General features: G+C 37.6%; 1 protein-coding gene across 2 annotated transcripts in view; it reads right to left on the bottom strand.

Annotated features, from left to right (window-relative positions):
• LOC149289588 (F-actin-uncapping protein LRRC16A-like) overlaps positions 1-14,378 on the bottom strand; it is a 111,701-nt gene that overhangs the window by 25,518 nt on the left and 71,805 nt on the right. For both annotated transcript variants that reach the window (XM_089490362.1, XM_089490363.1), the window contains exons 13-24: positions 13,617-13,720; positions 11,123-11,200; positions 10,666-10,742; positions 10,227-10,331; positions 7,446-7,515; positions 5,745-5,826; positions 4,247-4,346; positions 4,096-4,150; positions 1,589-1,761; positions 1,334-1,402; positions 855-948; positions 126-224 (exon numbers count right to left, since the gene is read on the bottom strand). In XM_089490362.1, coding sequence (XP_089346488.1) covers positions 126-224; positions 855-948; positions 1,334-1,402; positions 1,589-1,761; positions 4,096-4,150; positions 4,247-4,346; positions 5,745-5,826; positions 7,446-7,515; positions 10,227-10,331; positions 10,666-10,742; positions 11,123-11,200; positions 13,617-13,720 — 1,106 coding nt within the window. The remainder of the gene's footprint in view (positions 1-125; positions 225-854; positions 949-1,333; positions 1,403-1,588; positions 1,762-4,095; positions 4,151-4,246; positions 4,347-5,744; positions 5,827-7,445; positions 7,516-10,226; positions 10,332-10,665; positions 10,743-11,122; positions 11,201-13,616; positions 13,721-14,378) is intronic.

Raw genomic sequence — 14,378 nt, 5'->3', positions numbered from 1 at the left:
GGCATTCATTGTGTCTTTATTTCATTCATGCCATTAATTTATCAGTGAATGATAAGATAAGAATTCATGCGGTCACTTCCTGTGCTGGAGCGCTTTGTAATGTGTGGACTTTGAACATCTCTTACCTGCTGAGTAGTGCCAGTCACAATGCTTTGCTGTAACCGATAAGCCTGTTCTTGAAGGTACTTCCTCGTCTCATGATTCCGCAGTAAATAGTTTTCTATCTAGATGTAAAAGAAGAAATATAACAGAACACATGACCGTTACGAGAGCTTCCACATTTATTCTGAGAAGAAAATCATTCTTCAGTTCCACAAATGATAAACTCTTTAGTGGTTGTTCCATCTGTTTATGTGTGAGGGAAGAATCTTTCAGCACTCTAGGGAGGGTTAAATGGCATTTAACGACTTCTCATTGATTTATTCATTAGTAGCCTATGTCTCAAACTAAAGAGATGAAAACTAAGTAGTAATTGAATTTTCAGGGGACACCTAAATTGTAAACTAAACTAAGGGGGCATATATGGCCTGTCCCACATGACTGCCACATAGTCCTTCTGCCATGTTGGATGTGACTAGTACATAGGTTGGTCTTTGTCTGCCATTAGTAAGTGTAGCACAAACCAATAAATAAAGGACTAAAGAAATAAATAAAAAGAAGATGAACATCCATCTCATTTTTCATTATTATTAATGTTTTATTTATATAGCACCAAAAACGTATGCACAGATTTATATAATACATATAAAATCTACAAAAGTAGAATTGACAGAATGAGACAAACAGATATATTAGGTAAAGAGGGTACTGCTTATGTAAAACAAACTGATGATTGTTTGGGCTGTATGGCTCACCTTTTGGAGGGCTTCCTCAGTTTTTTCTGGGTTTGTTTTCAATGCTTGGGAAGCATCATTTATAGGTATAGGCATAAATCGTAGGGTATAGTTCCTGAAATTAAAAAAAGAAAGATGAAAACCTATAGGAAACAATCCCCCAAATGTCCAGGAAAAATGTAATCTCCATTAAATTAGATTTTCAATTCAGGTTTCTAGCTTCATTCCAGAACTTGTGCTCCCTGTTTCTATCCAGCAAGAAGGTGAGCTCCACAGGGAAACAGTATGTGATTAGTCCATATACTCAGTGAATTTCCAATTCCGTATGTCTGAAGATCTGGGAAATTCAGTGATAAAATTTATGCCTAATTTCAGCCATCACATCATATGATATTCATTGATTCCTAAATTCCGTTACAAAATATGACAGGGCTATATAAATTGATAAAATTATAATGAAGACATATGGCTTTAAAGCCATGTAGACCATTTATACTTACTTCTCTAGAGCAACTGATATATCCTGGAATCCCTGAGCTGTGATATTGTTCTTATCCCAAATCACTGTTCTGTAGCAATTAACAAGAAGACACTTTAGAAAAATCAGTGTGGTGACATATTCAAATAATGCCCAAACGGCTAATGATATGTAATCTCATCTATCATTCTCCAGTTTATATTTACTTGTACAAATCACCAAGCATATGCAGTCTTTCAGAGTTTGCTGGCGTTGTATTTGCTGACACACATCTTACCTTAGCTTAGTATTTATTTGCAGGGCTTTGGCCAACATCTTGGCTCCCATGTCCCCCATACCGTTCCCACTGATATCTACTTTGGTTAAAGATGTATTGCTGCCAAGGGCATTTATGATGATAGTGACATCGGTCTTCAGCTTGGAGTCTGCCAGAGACAGTGACTGCAAAGGCTACAGAAGGAATGGGTTAATAAGCATTAAATCATAGATGGCAATGGACAGTAAAGCGGGTGAGGTGTAACGCCGGAGAAAGCAAACCTCAATGTTCATATGTGACAGCCATTTTTTTTTTTTAGTGGGCTCATTTATAGATTTGGGTAATGATATGGAATCATATGTATTCTGCAAATGAAGATGGAAGGGGGGGGGCAGAATTGTCAATTAACCTGTACTTTAAATCATTTATATACAAAGTGGAATCCAAATGAAAGTACTAATGGTGCTCTCCACTGCAGGTGGCCAGAAAGCCTCTGGCACAACATTAAATTGGCTTCTCGAAACACATCTGCTTTTAATGAATGGAGAGGAAAAAAATATTTCATCTTAACAGTCCTCATGATCTTAAAACAGGCTCATGTTAACAGGCTGTATCCCCGGTTAAGTACCAGTATGTTAATGTTGTGGTTGTTATTTTGGCTGACCCCCCCAGAACCAATGCCCCCAGACAAATGGAACCAAGGAGAAGAAACCCAAGCATTTTGAACTTTATGATGATCTTGAACAAACTATACATTTATGTGAATTCCGATTTCTCTGTAAACATGCTCCTGCCTTTCAGGTCACTGCTATTTGCAGAAGGAAAATATAACACCAATGCAAGGGCTTAAAGTCAAAAGTAACTCACATTTGGTTATAGGGTGTGTCTCTTTTAGTGTTTCTACATGTTAATTACTTTTTTTCATTATATATTCCAGCTAAAAATCCAAAAGAGCTGAGATACTAAGAATATCACTGTGAAAATTTGAAAATATAAGAAAAAAAACTACCCACATTTCTTTACTTGGTACAAATTATGCAACATTTCCCAAAAGTCCTGCTTTAATTTAGCCAGTCTCTCCTCGTGACCCAATTTCCTCTTTATTTCCTCCCAAGATGTCCATTGTTTGTAGAAGTTCAGAATGTTTTCCTGGACATGAGTGTATTATAGTATTCTCTAGCAGATTGTGTGCTTTTATTAAATTGTGTAAATATAATGTCCAAATCCCTTATACTGTAATACAAAATCACAGTTCTTAAAATTGTGAGAAGGTATAGCAACTAAATATCGTAAACCAGAAACAAAATACACAGCCCTGAGTAGTTACTGCAAACACAGTTAACAAGATGAACAATGAGAACAGAGTTGGAGACTTCTGAAGTAAAGTGCAACAGAATCTCTTTAGCCCTCTTTGGTCTATCGTTCTACAGGAAATACACTAATGATTTTTACATTCATGTTAAAAAAAGGCCCATCCCATCCATCATTAAATTATTTGTGTTTGTAATGCCCCCAACATTCTAACAACCGTTTTATTCTCATTATATTTGTGTCCAACCTTCAGAACACCAGGTATCTGACCAAGATATGGCAGACTCATCTGTTATTCACATGACTTACGTTGTACAACATTATTTTGGTTTATGTCACTAAGCCTTGGACACACTAAAGAATAAAAAAGCTATGAAAACATTTGAACAAATTCACAGATCAAGCAGGTTTCAAGTAAATCAAATCTTAGCCTTCAATTCAAGCAAGGGTAAGATTTTCAATACATGCTTCCTAGGGATGACACTAAACAGTAAAGGCGCATATAGGGAGCACGACTAAAGAGGATTTTTGGAGATGAAAGTCAGAGCTTAAAAAAAAAAAAAAAAAGTAACTACCATGTGAATGAAAAGAGTTCTCTGAAGGAAATTCAAATATAATTTCCGACATATTAAATATTTTTGTTCTCGAAAGCACATTATCCTTGAATATTTGAAGGACTTTAAAACAAAATTTTAATAATAGCAGAACTTGACTTAAAAAGACAAAAATATTCCGACAGTGAATAAGAACATGGTAAGGACAGTAGGCAAGACATAACAATATATAACCAAAAATGAAATGAAGTCTTATCTTTAAGAACGATTAGTTCATGGTAATGAAGTTCATGCACCATAAACAATCTCAGAAAGAACTTAGTCATAGGTTAGCAGACCAACCATGGTACACAAAAGCAGTGTCAAAATAGAAAAAAAGGTGTGATTTTTTATAATAAATAAAAAAATGTTACTATGTAGCTGTAACCATATTTTGTTGAGTGGTAAGAGGTATCATAAGACTTTGTGACAAGCACTTAACTAAATGCTACACATGTACTTCCAGAATTGGTCTTTATCTAAATATCTACACAACTGGTACTATATTACCTTGGTTTTTCCCCAAAATTACAGTATAAAATGACAGAACAATGTTTCCAGGCATTGATCTGTTAAAGCTTATCACTATGCTCCTGTAGATTTTTACTTTAGATAATTACTCACCGATTCTTCATCTTGTATCATGTGTACCAAGTTATCCAGGACTGGGGTTAGAATTCTACAGAAGCAAATAAAGACAAACTGCATTTCTGGGACATAATTGCAGGTCTGTATAAAAAAAATATGTAGTAAAGTCAATTGAATAAAACCTTACTTGGATTTCATGTTGTTAAAATTCTTCCCCAAAGCCAGGTGTCGTATTGATCGATTTTTACTTAGCCAGACAACAAGGGTAGAGAGATCAGACTCCAGACCTGTGAAAAGAAGAGATACATTTTCTATAAAATATAAATGAAAGAGGCACTACTGTGTTGTTCTTTCGTTGGACAGTCTACTGCAGTCAGTAGTACCTACGTTCAAAAAATGAAAAGGACAAATCACTTCAGTGAAGTCTTATGTAGTAAGATCAAAGCAGCTTCGCTACCAAATAACGAAATACATTGTTCTCATTTACCACAAATGAATTAAGCCAAAAATACTTCTTCCCCACTGAGCACATTCAACGTTGGCTTGACTGAGTTTCAACAAAACATTACTATAAATTGTAACAACACTTACGCCAGGGCTTCTATGACTGAGCCCTGAAAGGACACGTCACGCCGGTGCTCCCTCATAGAAGCCCCGGCAGAAAAAACAGGCAGCAGAGGTTGTCTACACGCATTGCGCAGACGTCCACCAGCTGCCCCCACTAGACACCAGGGAGTCTGAAGTACGAGGAACAAATCTAGGGAAGCATTGGTAATTCGGGGGGGGGGGGTCAAAGTGGCATATGGGGGATATAAGGCATTCCTGTAGGCAGAGTGGCATAATGGGGGTTAAAAGGCATATCTGGGTGGGGCAGAGTGGCATAATGGGGGTTAAAAGGCATATCTGTGGGGAAGAGTAGCAAGCCATGGGGGAGATGTGCATAACTGGGGGGCAGGTTAGCAAATAGAAAGGAAATTTTTTTTTTCAAAAATTAATATTCAAATTTTGGGGGGGGTCTTATAATTGAGCAAATACTGTATTATATATATATATATATATATATATATATAAATAAAAACTGTACATAGACACACACATACTTATGCAGTACATTTTTTCTTTTCCAGGAATCTGGGTAAATGTTTTTTTTTTATCAGGTATACATTTCTGATGAAAATAATATCTGATTATATTTAATTTTCAAGATATTGAATACATTTGCCTGGTGTGAGTGCTAAAAACAAAATTTCCAAGAACTATAAATATGAATAAAGTAATACGTTTCATGATGTTTTTTTTTTTGTTTGTTTGTTTTTAAGAAGGAGGAAGAAAATAAGGGACTGATGTTTGTTAGGCAAGTTGCGTGATCTGATCTTTGCACGCTTCACAGCTTGTTTGGAAGTAGGTTAGACGAGTTAAATACATTAAACATATCCTGCTCCTGATTAAGCATTCATTTTCACAGCCAATACCAGAAATTGTAGTTCTGTAAACACACCAATTGCCCCATAAACCACTATCCAATTAGCATTCCCTGCTCACTGGCATGAAAGAGCTGTGAGTTCCAGTTTGCGCTAGAGGCATCTTCTAGTTAAGCATGACCTTACGTGTCAATCTCATTTGCCAGCTAGTCATTCAGTATGTATTTTCCAGTTTGTGTTTGTACTGTGTGAAATATCACTTACCATTGTCAGAAATATCCAGGCTTGTGATGTTATGGATTTCTGCTATGCAGCCTTCTAAAACTTGGGCTCCACCGGATCTCAACTAAGCAATGAAACATTAGAAAATGAGCCATAGGTCATTAAACAAAGAACATTCAGGGACAGATCCAGCCACCCCTTAAAAAGATATCTGGAGCCCACTACTCTCTGAAAATTAACCCCTTAATGACAAAGCCCGTACATGTACGGGCCCAAAATGCATTGTTTTCAATAGTTTAGGGACCGCCCATTGTCCTTAAGGGGTTAAGAGAAAAAAATGGTGGGATAGAGGTAAAACGAGGATGGACACTATTCACTTCCTACCACTTGAACTCTTTAGTTCTAGATCCATTCCTTATCTGTTCCTGCATCTGGCGGGCTAAACATCACCTTACTAATTAATCTGGTCCTCTGTTGCCAATATCCTGAATGATTTACTGTCCCCCTCCATTAAAAAATGCATACAGAAACGGAGATGATTGCAACGCATGAATGGTTAATACAAATAATGATGTTCTTCATACTCATTGGCATTTACGCGCAAGGATTTAGCTCCCAGATGGAATCATTTCTAACACCAGACCTTTTGTTGATAACAATTTAATCAAGTCCAGTGTTCTAAATAGCTCTTAACACCTTCTGTTTCAAAAAGAATTATTAACAAAAACACATCTATTATGTAAAATCTCTGCACTGATTAGTATATTAAAGCCAAAATAAAACTAACAAATTACACTGAAACACTGTAAATACTAAACTATTAAAACAAATTTCAAAACACACTAATTAACCAGAATAAACTCGTAATACGTTTTCAGTGCCAGCCAAGCGGATTCCTATTTCACTAAAATTGACAATGAGCGCAAAAAAGGTATTTTGAATTAGGTGGCTTTTATATGCCGATATGTAAAAATCTTCGCAGAGAAGACATTTGTATTCATAGGATGAACTTATTGGTCAGTCAGTTAACAAGGGTTGGCTACAGAAATTGGAAGTGGCAAGAGGATTGTGCTAGTAAATTAAAACCAAGAGAACATTGTGCCAAAAAAGGTCCTGATTGTAGACAAATGTTAAGAGCTACCTGATAAATATGTGGGAAATGAGGTGGGAGAGCAGAAAATGCTGAAGGTAACAATGAAGCTTGAGATGGTACTTACACAGTGACCAAGCTTAGGAAGCATTAAAAAGGAACAGAAAGATTTAAGCCTACAAATACCCATAATAAAAAGAAACATGTTGCTCTACGGAATTCAAGAAGTTTTCACATGTATCCATGATGTCCAGAAGAACTTTTACTAATCAAGTTAAATATGCTCTACTGATTAATGCAGTTTAAAAAGACATTCTAAAAACATTGTCCTGCATTAACCTGAATTTACATGAAACAAGGCGGTCAAACATTAAATCAATCACAATGGATCACTTATGGGTCTGTACTCTGCAAAACATAATCACATGGATGGATTATCTTTCAACCTCTTGCTTAACAGGTAGAAGAAGCCGGGAACGAGCGACAATTCATTAAACGCTCACACATATTCTCTACGCCTGTTTCTGTAAAGCATATCAGAGTTAATGCATTTTCCGGGGGGTTACATTTTCAACTGCCCTGGCAGTGACAACATACTGCAATCTATCGGTGTAAAGGAATCAACACTAAATACCCCGATGTAACTGACTTACCTCACAGCTACTCAGATCTAGCGATACCTCTTTCAGGTTAGGGTTACAAGCCAAACCAAGAAGCAGTGCTCTAGAAAACAACACGACATTTAGAAATCATTATATGAAAACTAACATTCAACTATATTCATGAAGTACGTTTACCACCACCACTGAACACATTATCAAACAAGCAGCATTAAATGGACTGTAAGATGTGGTACGGTGGACCCCTTTTTCTGTACACTATACGTGTGCAGGAAAAAAGAGCAAAATGTCCCAAGGTACAAAAAATGTATGATATAAACATTGTTCTAAAAGAATTATGTTCTGAGAATTATGGTACCAGGTTTTTTGTATTATTTGTGCCAAAATGGGAGACATTTAAGAACATGATTGAAAGAAAATAAGAAAAGAACAAGAAAAACTAATGCCCACCAGAGGAGGACAGTCAATGCGGCAGGGACCCTGGCCTGGGCTAATATAAAGTTTTTCTGAGTGTTTTCTAGCAATTCTAGAGTAGCCATCATGTCCAGAATGAGAAGAGCTTTGGGTGATTTCCATGAATGTATTCTTTTATATACCTTTTTCTGGATTTTCTATAAATCTTTCAAGAAATGAGTTTTGGACAGAAATACCGTATTTGCTCGATTATAAGACGAGGTTTTTGTCAGAGCAAATGCTCTAAAAAATACCCCTCGTCTTATAATCGGGGTCGTCTTATAATCAGACCTCAAATAGGTCTGACCATGAGACGACTAAGATCCAGATCCCCCGTAGATGCAGGGGACCTGGATCCTCCTGTCTCCCCCAAACCCCCCCCCCCGCCCCACTTACCGGTGCTTCTGAGTCTCCGGTGTGTAGCCGGGGCAGCGTGTAGATGTCTACGCGATTCGCCAGCACCGGTGCGGGGAACTCTGATCTCTGACAGCCGGGGAAGGTCTGCGCGATGGACGCAGACAACCCCCGCTGCTAGCCACACCTCCTTCCGGCTGCAGCGTAAGTTGTCTACGCGAATCGTGTAGAGCTCTACACGCTGCCCCGGCTACATGACAGGGGAGTCAGAAGCACCGGTAAGTTTGGAGGAGGGAGGGGGTGTTAAATGGGGGGGCATAAGGCATTTCTGGAGGCAGAGTGTTCTATGAAATGCCTTTTAACCCCCTTAATGCCACTCTGCCTCCAGAAATGCCTTTTTAACTCTCTATACGCCACTCTGCCTCCTGAAATGCCTTAAACCTCCCTATATGCCACTCTGCCCCATAATATGCCTTTTAACCCCCTTAATGCCAGAGTGGCATATAGGGGTATAAGGCATTTCTGGAGGCAGAGTGGCACATAGGGGGTCAAAAGGCATATCATGGGGCACAGTGGCATTTAGAGGGTTAAAAGGCATATCATGGGGCACAGTGGCATATAGGGGGTATAAGGCATTTCTGGGGCAGATGTGCATAACTGGGGGCCCCAAATAGAAGGAAAATAGAAGGAAATAAAACCAAAATATTTTTCTCAATCATAGCTTTTATTAAAAAAAATTGTTTACATGAATTAACATTTACTGGTAAAACTTTTTTCCTATAGGGTCGTCTTATATTCAGGCTTTTTTTTTTTTTTTTCCCCCTAAACTAATATTCAGATTTGGGGGGTCGTCTTATAATCAGGGTTGTCTTATAATCGAGCAAATACGGTAGATAGCACACATAAAGTAACTACCCTATTGGCAATCAGCATGTCACTTGGCAAGAATGCCGAGGCATAGTATTAAGATGCACATTGTAACATTTTCAGTTTCAGGGTAAGGTACTCCTTATAGAGTTCTAGACATACAAATCCCACTGGATACGCTTAAATGCTTCATACTCCTTCACTGAATTTTCGCACCAAAAGGACTCTGCGCTAGCGAGCATAATTGAGGGCGCAAAAGATCAAGCTTCATTTCTCCAAGCAATAGTCACCTCTCTCAATTCATTGGTCATTTTGTTCTGCGATTACCAGAGGGAGAAAATGACTATGCAAATGAGCCACATACAAATTTAATTACGTGTTAACATTTGAATGTGTTTCAAACATCAACGCAGTTCATTTTTGTAGTAGCATTTAATAGGATTAGGTCTGGTATAAGAAAATAGCCTATTAGATTAGCATGCAAAGAGGCAGTATTAAAAGCTAAACCAGGCTCCACTTCTAACAGACGGGGTCTCTAATGGAGGAATAAGACGATTTTTGTGTTGTTATAATAAAAAAAACAATTAACATTTTACTTAAGGGAAGCTAGGAATGCTACAGACAATGACTCTTACAGTGCTTACTAACATTGCACTTCTTTAAAGTATGTGTCACTAAAGAAAGTTGGCTCTAACAGGATATTTTTATTATTATTATTATGAGGTCCATATATTAATATAATGGAGAAGAAAATAACTTGATTGAAACAGATGCATGCAGGAGGCATTATCTGATGAGCTTCAAGGATGCTGGAATGGGGACTTCCCAGCCAGGCACCCCACCGAGTGGAAGAAGTAAACATCTCTCTGATACCAGAAATATCATATCATACAAAAGAATATTAAACCTCTCCCAATATAAAGTGGGGTGCCTTTTAAGTTTTGCATACATATGTATATACACACGCAACATTCGTTCATATGATTAGCATTGAGTACCTGTATGGTCTTAGTAAACAATGTAGACATTCAGGCACTCCGTAAACATAAAGCGATATCAAGCAATTTTCCACGTATGTTCAGGATTCTGCGTCACGGAATTAAAAACACATACAATACCATAATAAGATTGAAGCCTTACTTAAGAGGTTCAGGAGGAAGTTTAGTGCCAGAAAGGTTGATATGTGTCAGGGCAAGCGAGCTGCTGAAGAACTGTTTAAATGATGGCGGTACTTCTTTCCCCTTCCTGTGGATCACAAAGAGACATAGGATGAACGCTCACTAAATTAGCTAACACTCTTGAGCTATGGGTAAATGTAACCCCCTAATTGATAAAGATAACAGAGAAAAGGTACAAAAGGGTCTCTTACATGTTGATTCTCATATAATCGCTTTACATTATATAATCTTTACACATACTACAATAAAAAGAGGAAAGATAAAAAAAACATACAGTAAACGCATTCAGCTTATTTATGAAACGATCTTTCAAAAACCTAGGATGCAGACTGTATTGCTTAGCGTTTAAGTAAATAGTAATGGCATGCTACGGCTGTGTGTTGTGAGTGCTATACTCTTACCTGTGAGAGAAAAATGTTCTGGAGAGGTTCAGCACAGCAAGATGTTGGAGGCCACCACGCAGAAGTGCTCCACATACCTGTAACATGAACGGTTAAACCGTCAGTACACATGTCAAGCGTAGCGAGTTTGGATGGTTTCCATTCAACTTTCATGGGATGAGACACGTCATGTGCTGTATACTCATAATCTTTTAAGTGAAAGATGTAACAAAATAAACCCTCAAGACTCCTTGCGGACTTCCAAGAGGCCACTCTGTCAAATGTCTTGTGTCAAATGTCTAAATGATTGTGTTTATATTTCTTATAATATTTACAATTCATCAATATACTCATCATGTGATTGAATTCCAGATTCTAATTCACATAAATATGCATCACGAGATGGTCAAGACAAGAAATATGCATAAAGTAAAAAATATAACATTTTATTGATTTGTAGATAATAAACGTGTCTTACCATGTCAACGGCACACTCTGTGTTAGATAAATCCAGACATTTAATAGCATTTGGCTGGACCAAAAATGTATACAAGTACTGTAAAAAAAATATAAAAAAAATGTAAACTGTAAATAAAATAAAATTTAAAAAAAGCTAAGTAAATCTGTTGATTGGGGTATGAATACACTAGGAAAGGAATTCCCCACCATGTATATTACAGTTTTGTGTTCAGCAGTGGAGAATCATGCTCTGAAACCAGGAACACAGGAACCAGAACACAAGGAAGCTCAGGGAACATAACAAAAAAAAATCCGCAGTCGGATTCTTTAAACACAAACTGTAGTATTTATAACCCCTTCAGGACATTTCATTTAACCCTCTTTTTTCACTCTTTCTGCTCTCCATAGACTCTATTCTCTATATTCTCTCTTTCATATCCCTCTTCCATCTCTTTTTACGAGGTAGGCCCTATCCTCAGGGGTGTAACTAGACGCCTCAGGGCCCGGGTGCGAGAATCTGTTAAGGGCCCCCCACCCCCCCACCCCCCCAAAAAAACATGATTTTTACCCAACAATTTTTTTTCAACTAATTCAACAAATTCAATTTACATATTGAATCATATCTGTAAAAAAATCAAAGAAAAAGGGGCGCATGTACAAAGGGCATAATCCAGGGGTGTCCAAGTTTTTTCTGCAGTGGGCCACTTCATCAGAATTGTATACGTGCGCGGGCCGCACTCATTTTTCACTGTGACAAAAAATATGGCCTTTAATAAAATATGCAGATTAAAATAAAGTAAAATGACACAAAACCTTTACTCTTCCTCTCACTGATTTCTGGGCCTTGAAAGTTTTGCGACTACAAATTCAGGATTCCCTAGATTTATTCTAGGGATGAACTAAAATGAAAATTCTGGACCAAAACATTCAGGGTTCACTTAGCCAAAACCGAAAATGACCCCCACCTTTAAAAATAATAATAAAAACTCACATGTTTAATAAAAGTAGGTAACACACAATTGGACAAAATTAGCAATATGACTTGGCATGATAGGAGTGTGATTGCTAACAGCAATCACACTCCTATCATACCCAGGCAACCGGTAAATGCTGGTACCTAGGCATGATGGGACTGTGCTTGCTGTGATTGCTGTTAGCAATCACACTCCTATCATGCCAAGTCAGCCAGTACATGCTGGTACAGGGTGGCTGTAAGTGATGTGCAGACCCCATACTGCTGGCAGCATCACTACACAAGGGGGGCAGCTAGCTAGGTTTCAGCATGTACTGGCTTACTTGGCATGATAGGAGTGTGATTGCTAACAGTAGTCACAGTCCCATCATGCCTAGGTTCCAGCACTTACACATCCATGCTATCACACACACACACACACACACACACTCATTTATTCATATAATCATTCCCTCAATCACACACACTCATTCAAACACCCTCCCCACCCCCTTACCTGCACTGCAGCTCCCTCGATGCCGCTCACAGACTTCAGCAGGGGGCGCGGCCTCCCTCTGCCTTCTCTGCTAAAGCACAGAGGAAGTAGGATGTCACGTGAACTCCGCTTCCTCTGTGCTGTCCAGAAGACCCTCCCACAAGTAAGTAGCAGGGCTTGAGGTGCGGCTCGTGTAAGATCGGTTGCCCTGGCTGCCGATCTTACGCGGGCCGCACCTCGAGGTCTCGCGGGCCGCATTTGGCCCGCGGGCCGCATGTTGGACGCCCCTGCCTTATTTTAAAAAAAAAATAAAAAAAACTTAAAAAAGATTTCGGGCGGCCCCTTGGCTTGGGCCCCCCTGCCACCGGGGCCCGGTCGCAGTCGCGACCCCTGCGACCCCGGTAGATCCGCCACTGCCTATCCTATCTACAAAGGTGTTTTCAGGGTCTAGGCACATTTCAGACCCACTGGACGTTCACTCATGTTTTACCCCTACCATATATATATATATATATATATATATATATATATATATATATATATATATATATATATATATATATATATATATATATATATAACAGATTTACTGTTGAATTGTGTAGGCTGTATCCACACTTTATATTATATGTTTATTGTACGGGGAAAAGTTAAATAATGAACTGATTTATTCCATAAATAGAAGAGAAAAGTTTTCAACATAAAAGCGGCTTCTTTTTTGGCTACTATAAATAACCTACCAGTGCCCTTTTCTTTGGTCACATCACCACAGCGTACCATTAAAATATGAGAACATGAAAAGGGTAAAGTTAAATTACGTAAGCCCACAGTAGGAAAACATCAATAATGGACAACCGCTTTACTTTTCATTTTTAAAACATAAAAATTTGATGGCAGTGCTTAAACATTCATGATGCTAACTGCATTCAAAAGAACAAAACACCTCTAAATGATGTGAGGGATAACACACCGAGAGAAAGTGGATTTATAACAATACATTTCACAGCAACTCACAGCATGACAGGTATTCCTTTATATTTTTTATAATAATTATGAAAAACATACTGAAAGGTCATCCCCACGGAGAGCATTGCCGGAGAGGTCAAGGTGGGTAAGGGTTGTCGCAATCTGCTGGTTAGCACTTAGTGACTGGGAAAGGCTATTCACTCCTGCGAATGGTAAAATAAAAAAAATAAAAAAGGTTTTATTCTCATGGGTGCAATACGCAATTTAAAGCAGAAGTCTAATGTCCCATACAGACCAACCAATGAAGAATCCATATGAAATATTTAGTGGTAAACAATTATTTTATTATTTATTGTTTTATATAGCGCCATCAAATTCTGTAGCGCTGTACAATGGGTAGACAGGACATAAGTTGTATGTAACAAAATATTTTGACTTACAGAAACAAAAAGGTGAGGAGGGCCCTGATCATACGGACTTACAATGCATGTTAAAATACTTTTTTTATGTTATTAAGACTATAAAGCCATTTTAGTGCCCCTTCTGTGATTCCATAATAATACGAAAAAGTAGGAAGCCATTGAATCTAAAATGTATTTATTTAAAATACTTAGTACAACAGCTTGTGAGTTTTTTTTTTTTTTTTTTTTGGGTGTTTTTTAGAGGAACTGCAGGCATCATTCGTGTAATTGTTTTTCACATAAAAAAAAATATTTATATATATATATATATATATATATATATATATATATATATATATATATATATATATATTTTACTTATTTTATTTATATTGTTTTTCACATAAAAAAATATATTTATATATATATATATTTTACTTATTTTATTTATATATATATA

Source organism: Sceloporus occidentalis, unplaced genomic scaffold (genome assembly GCF_023333645.1).
Source record: "Sceloporus occidentalis isolate IW3139 unplaced genomic scaffold, rSceOcc1.0.p SCAF_44, whole genome shotgun sequence".
NCBI classification, from domain to species: Eukaryota; Metazoa; Chordata; class Lepidosauria; order Squamata; family Phrynosomatidae; genus Sceloporus; species Sceloporus occidentalis.
The sequence above is the reverse complement of the archived record's forward strand: the minus strand, read 5'-3'. Positions and strand labels throughout refer to the sequence as shown.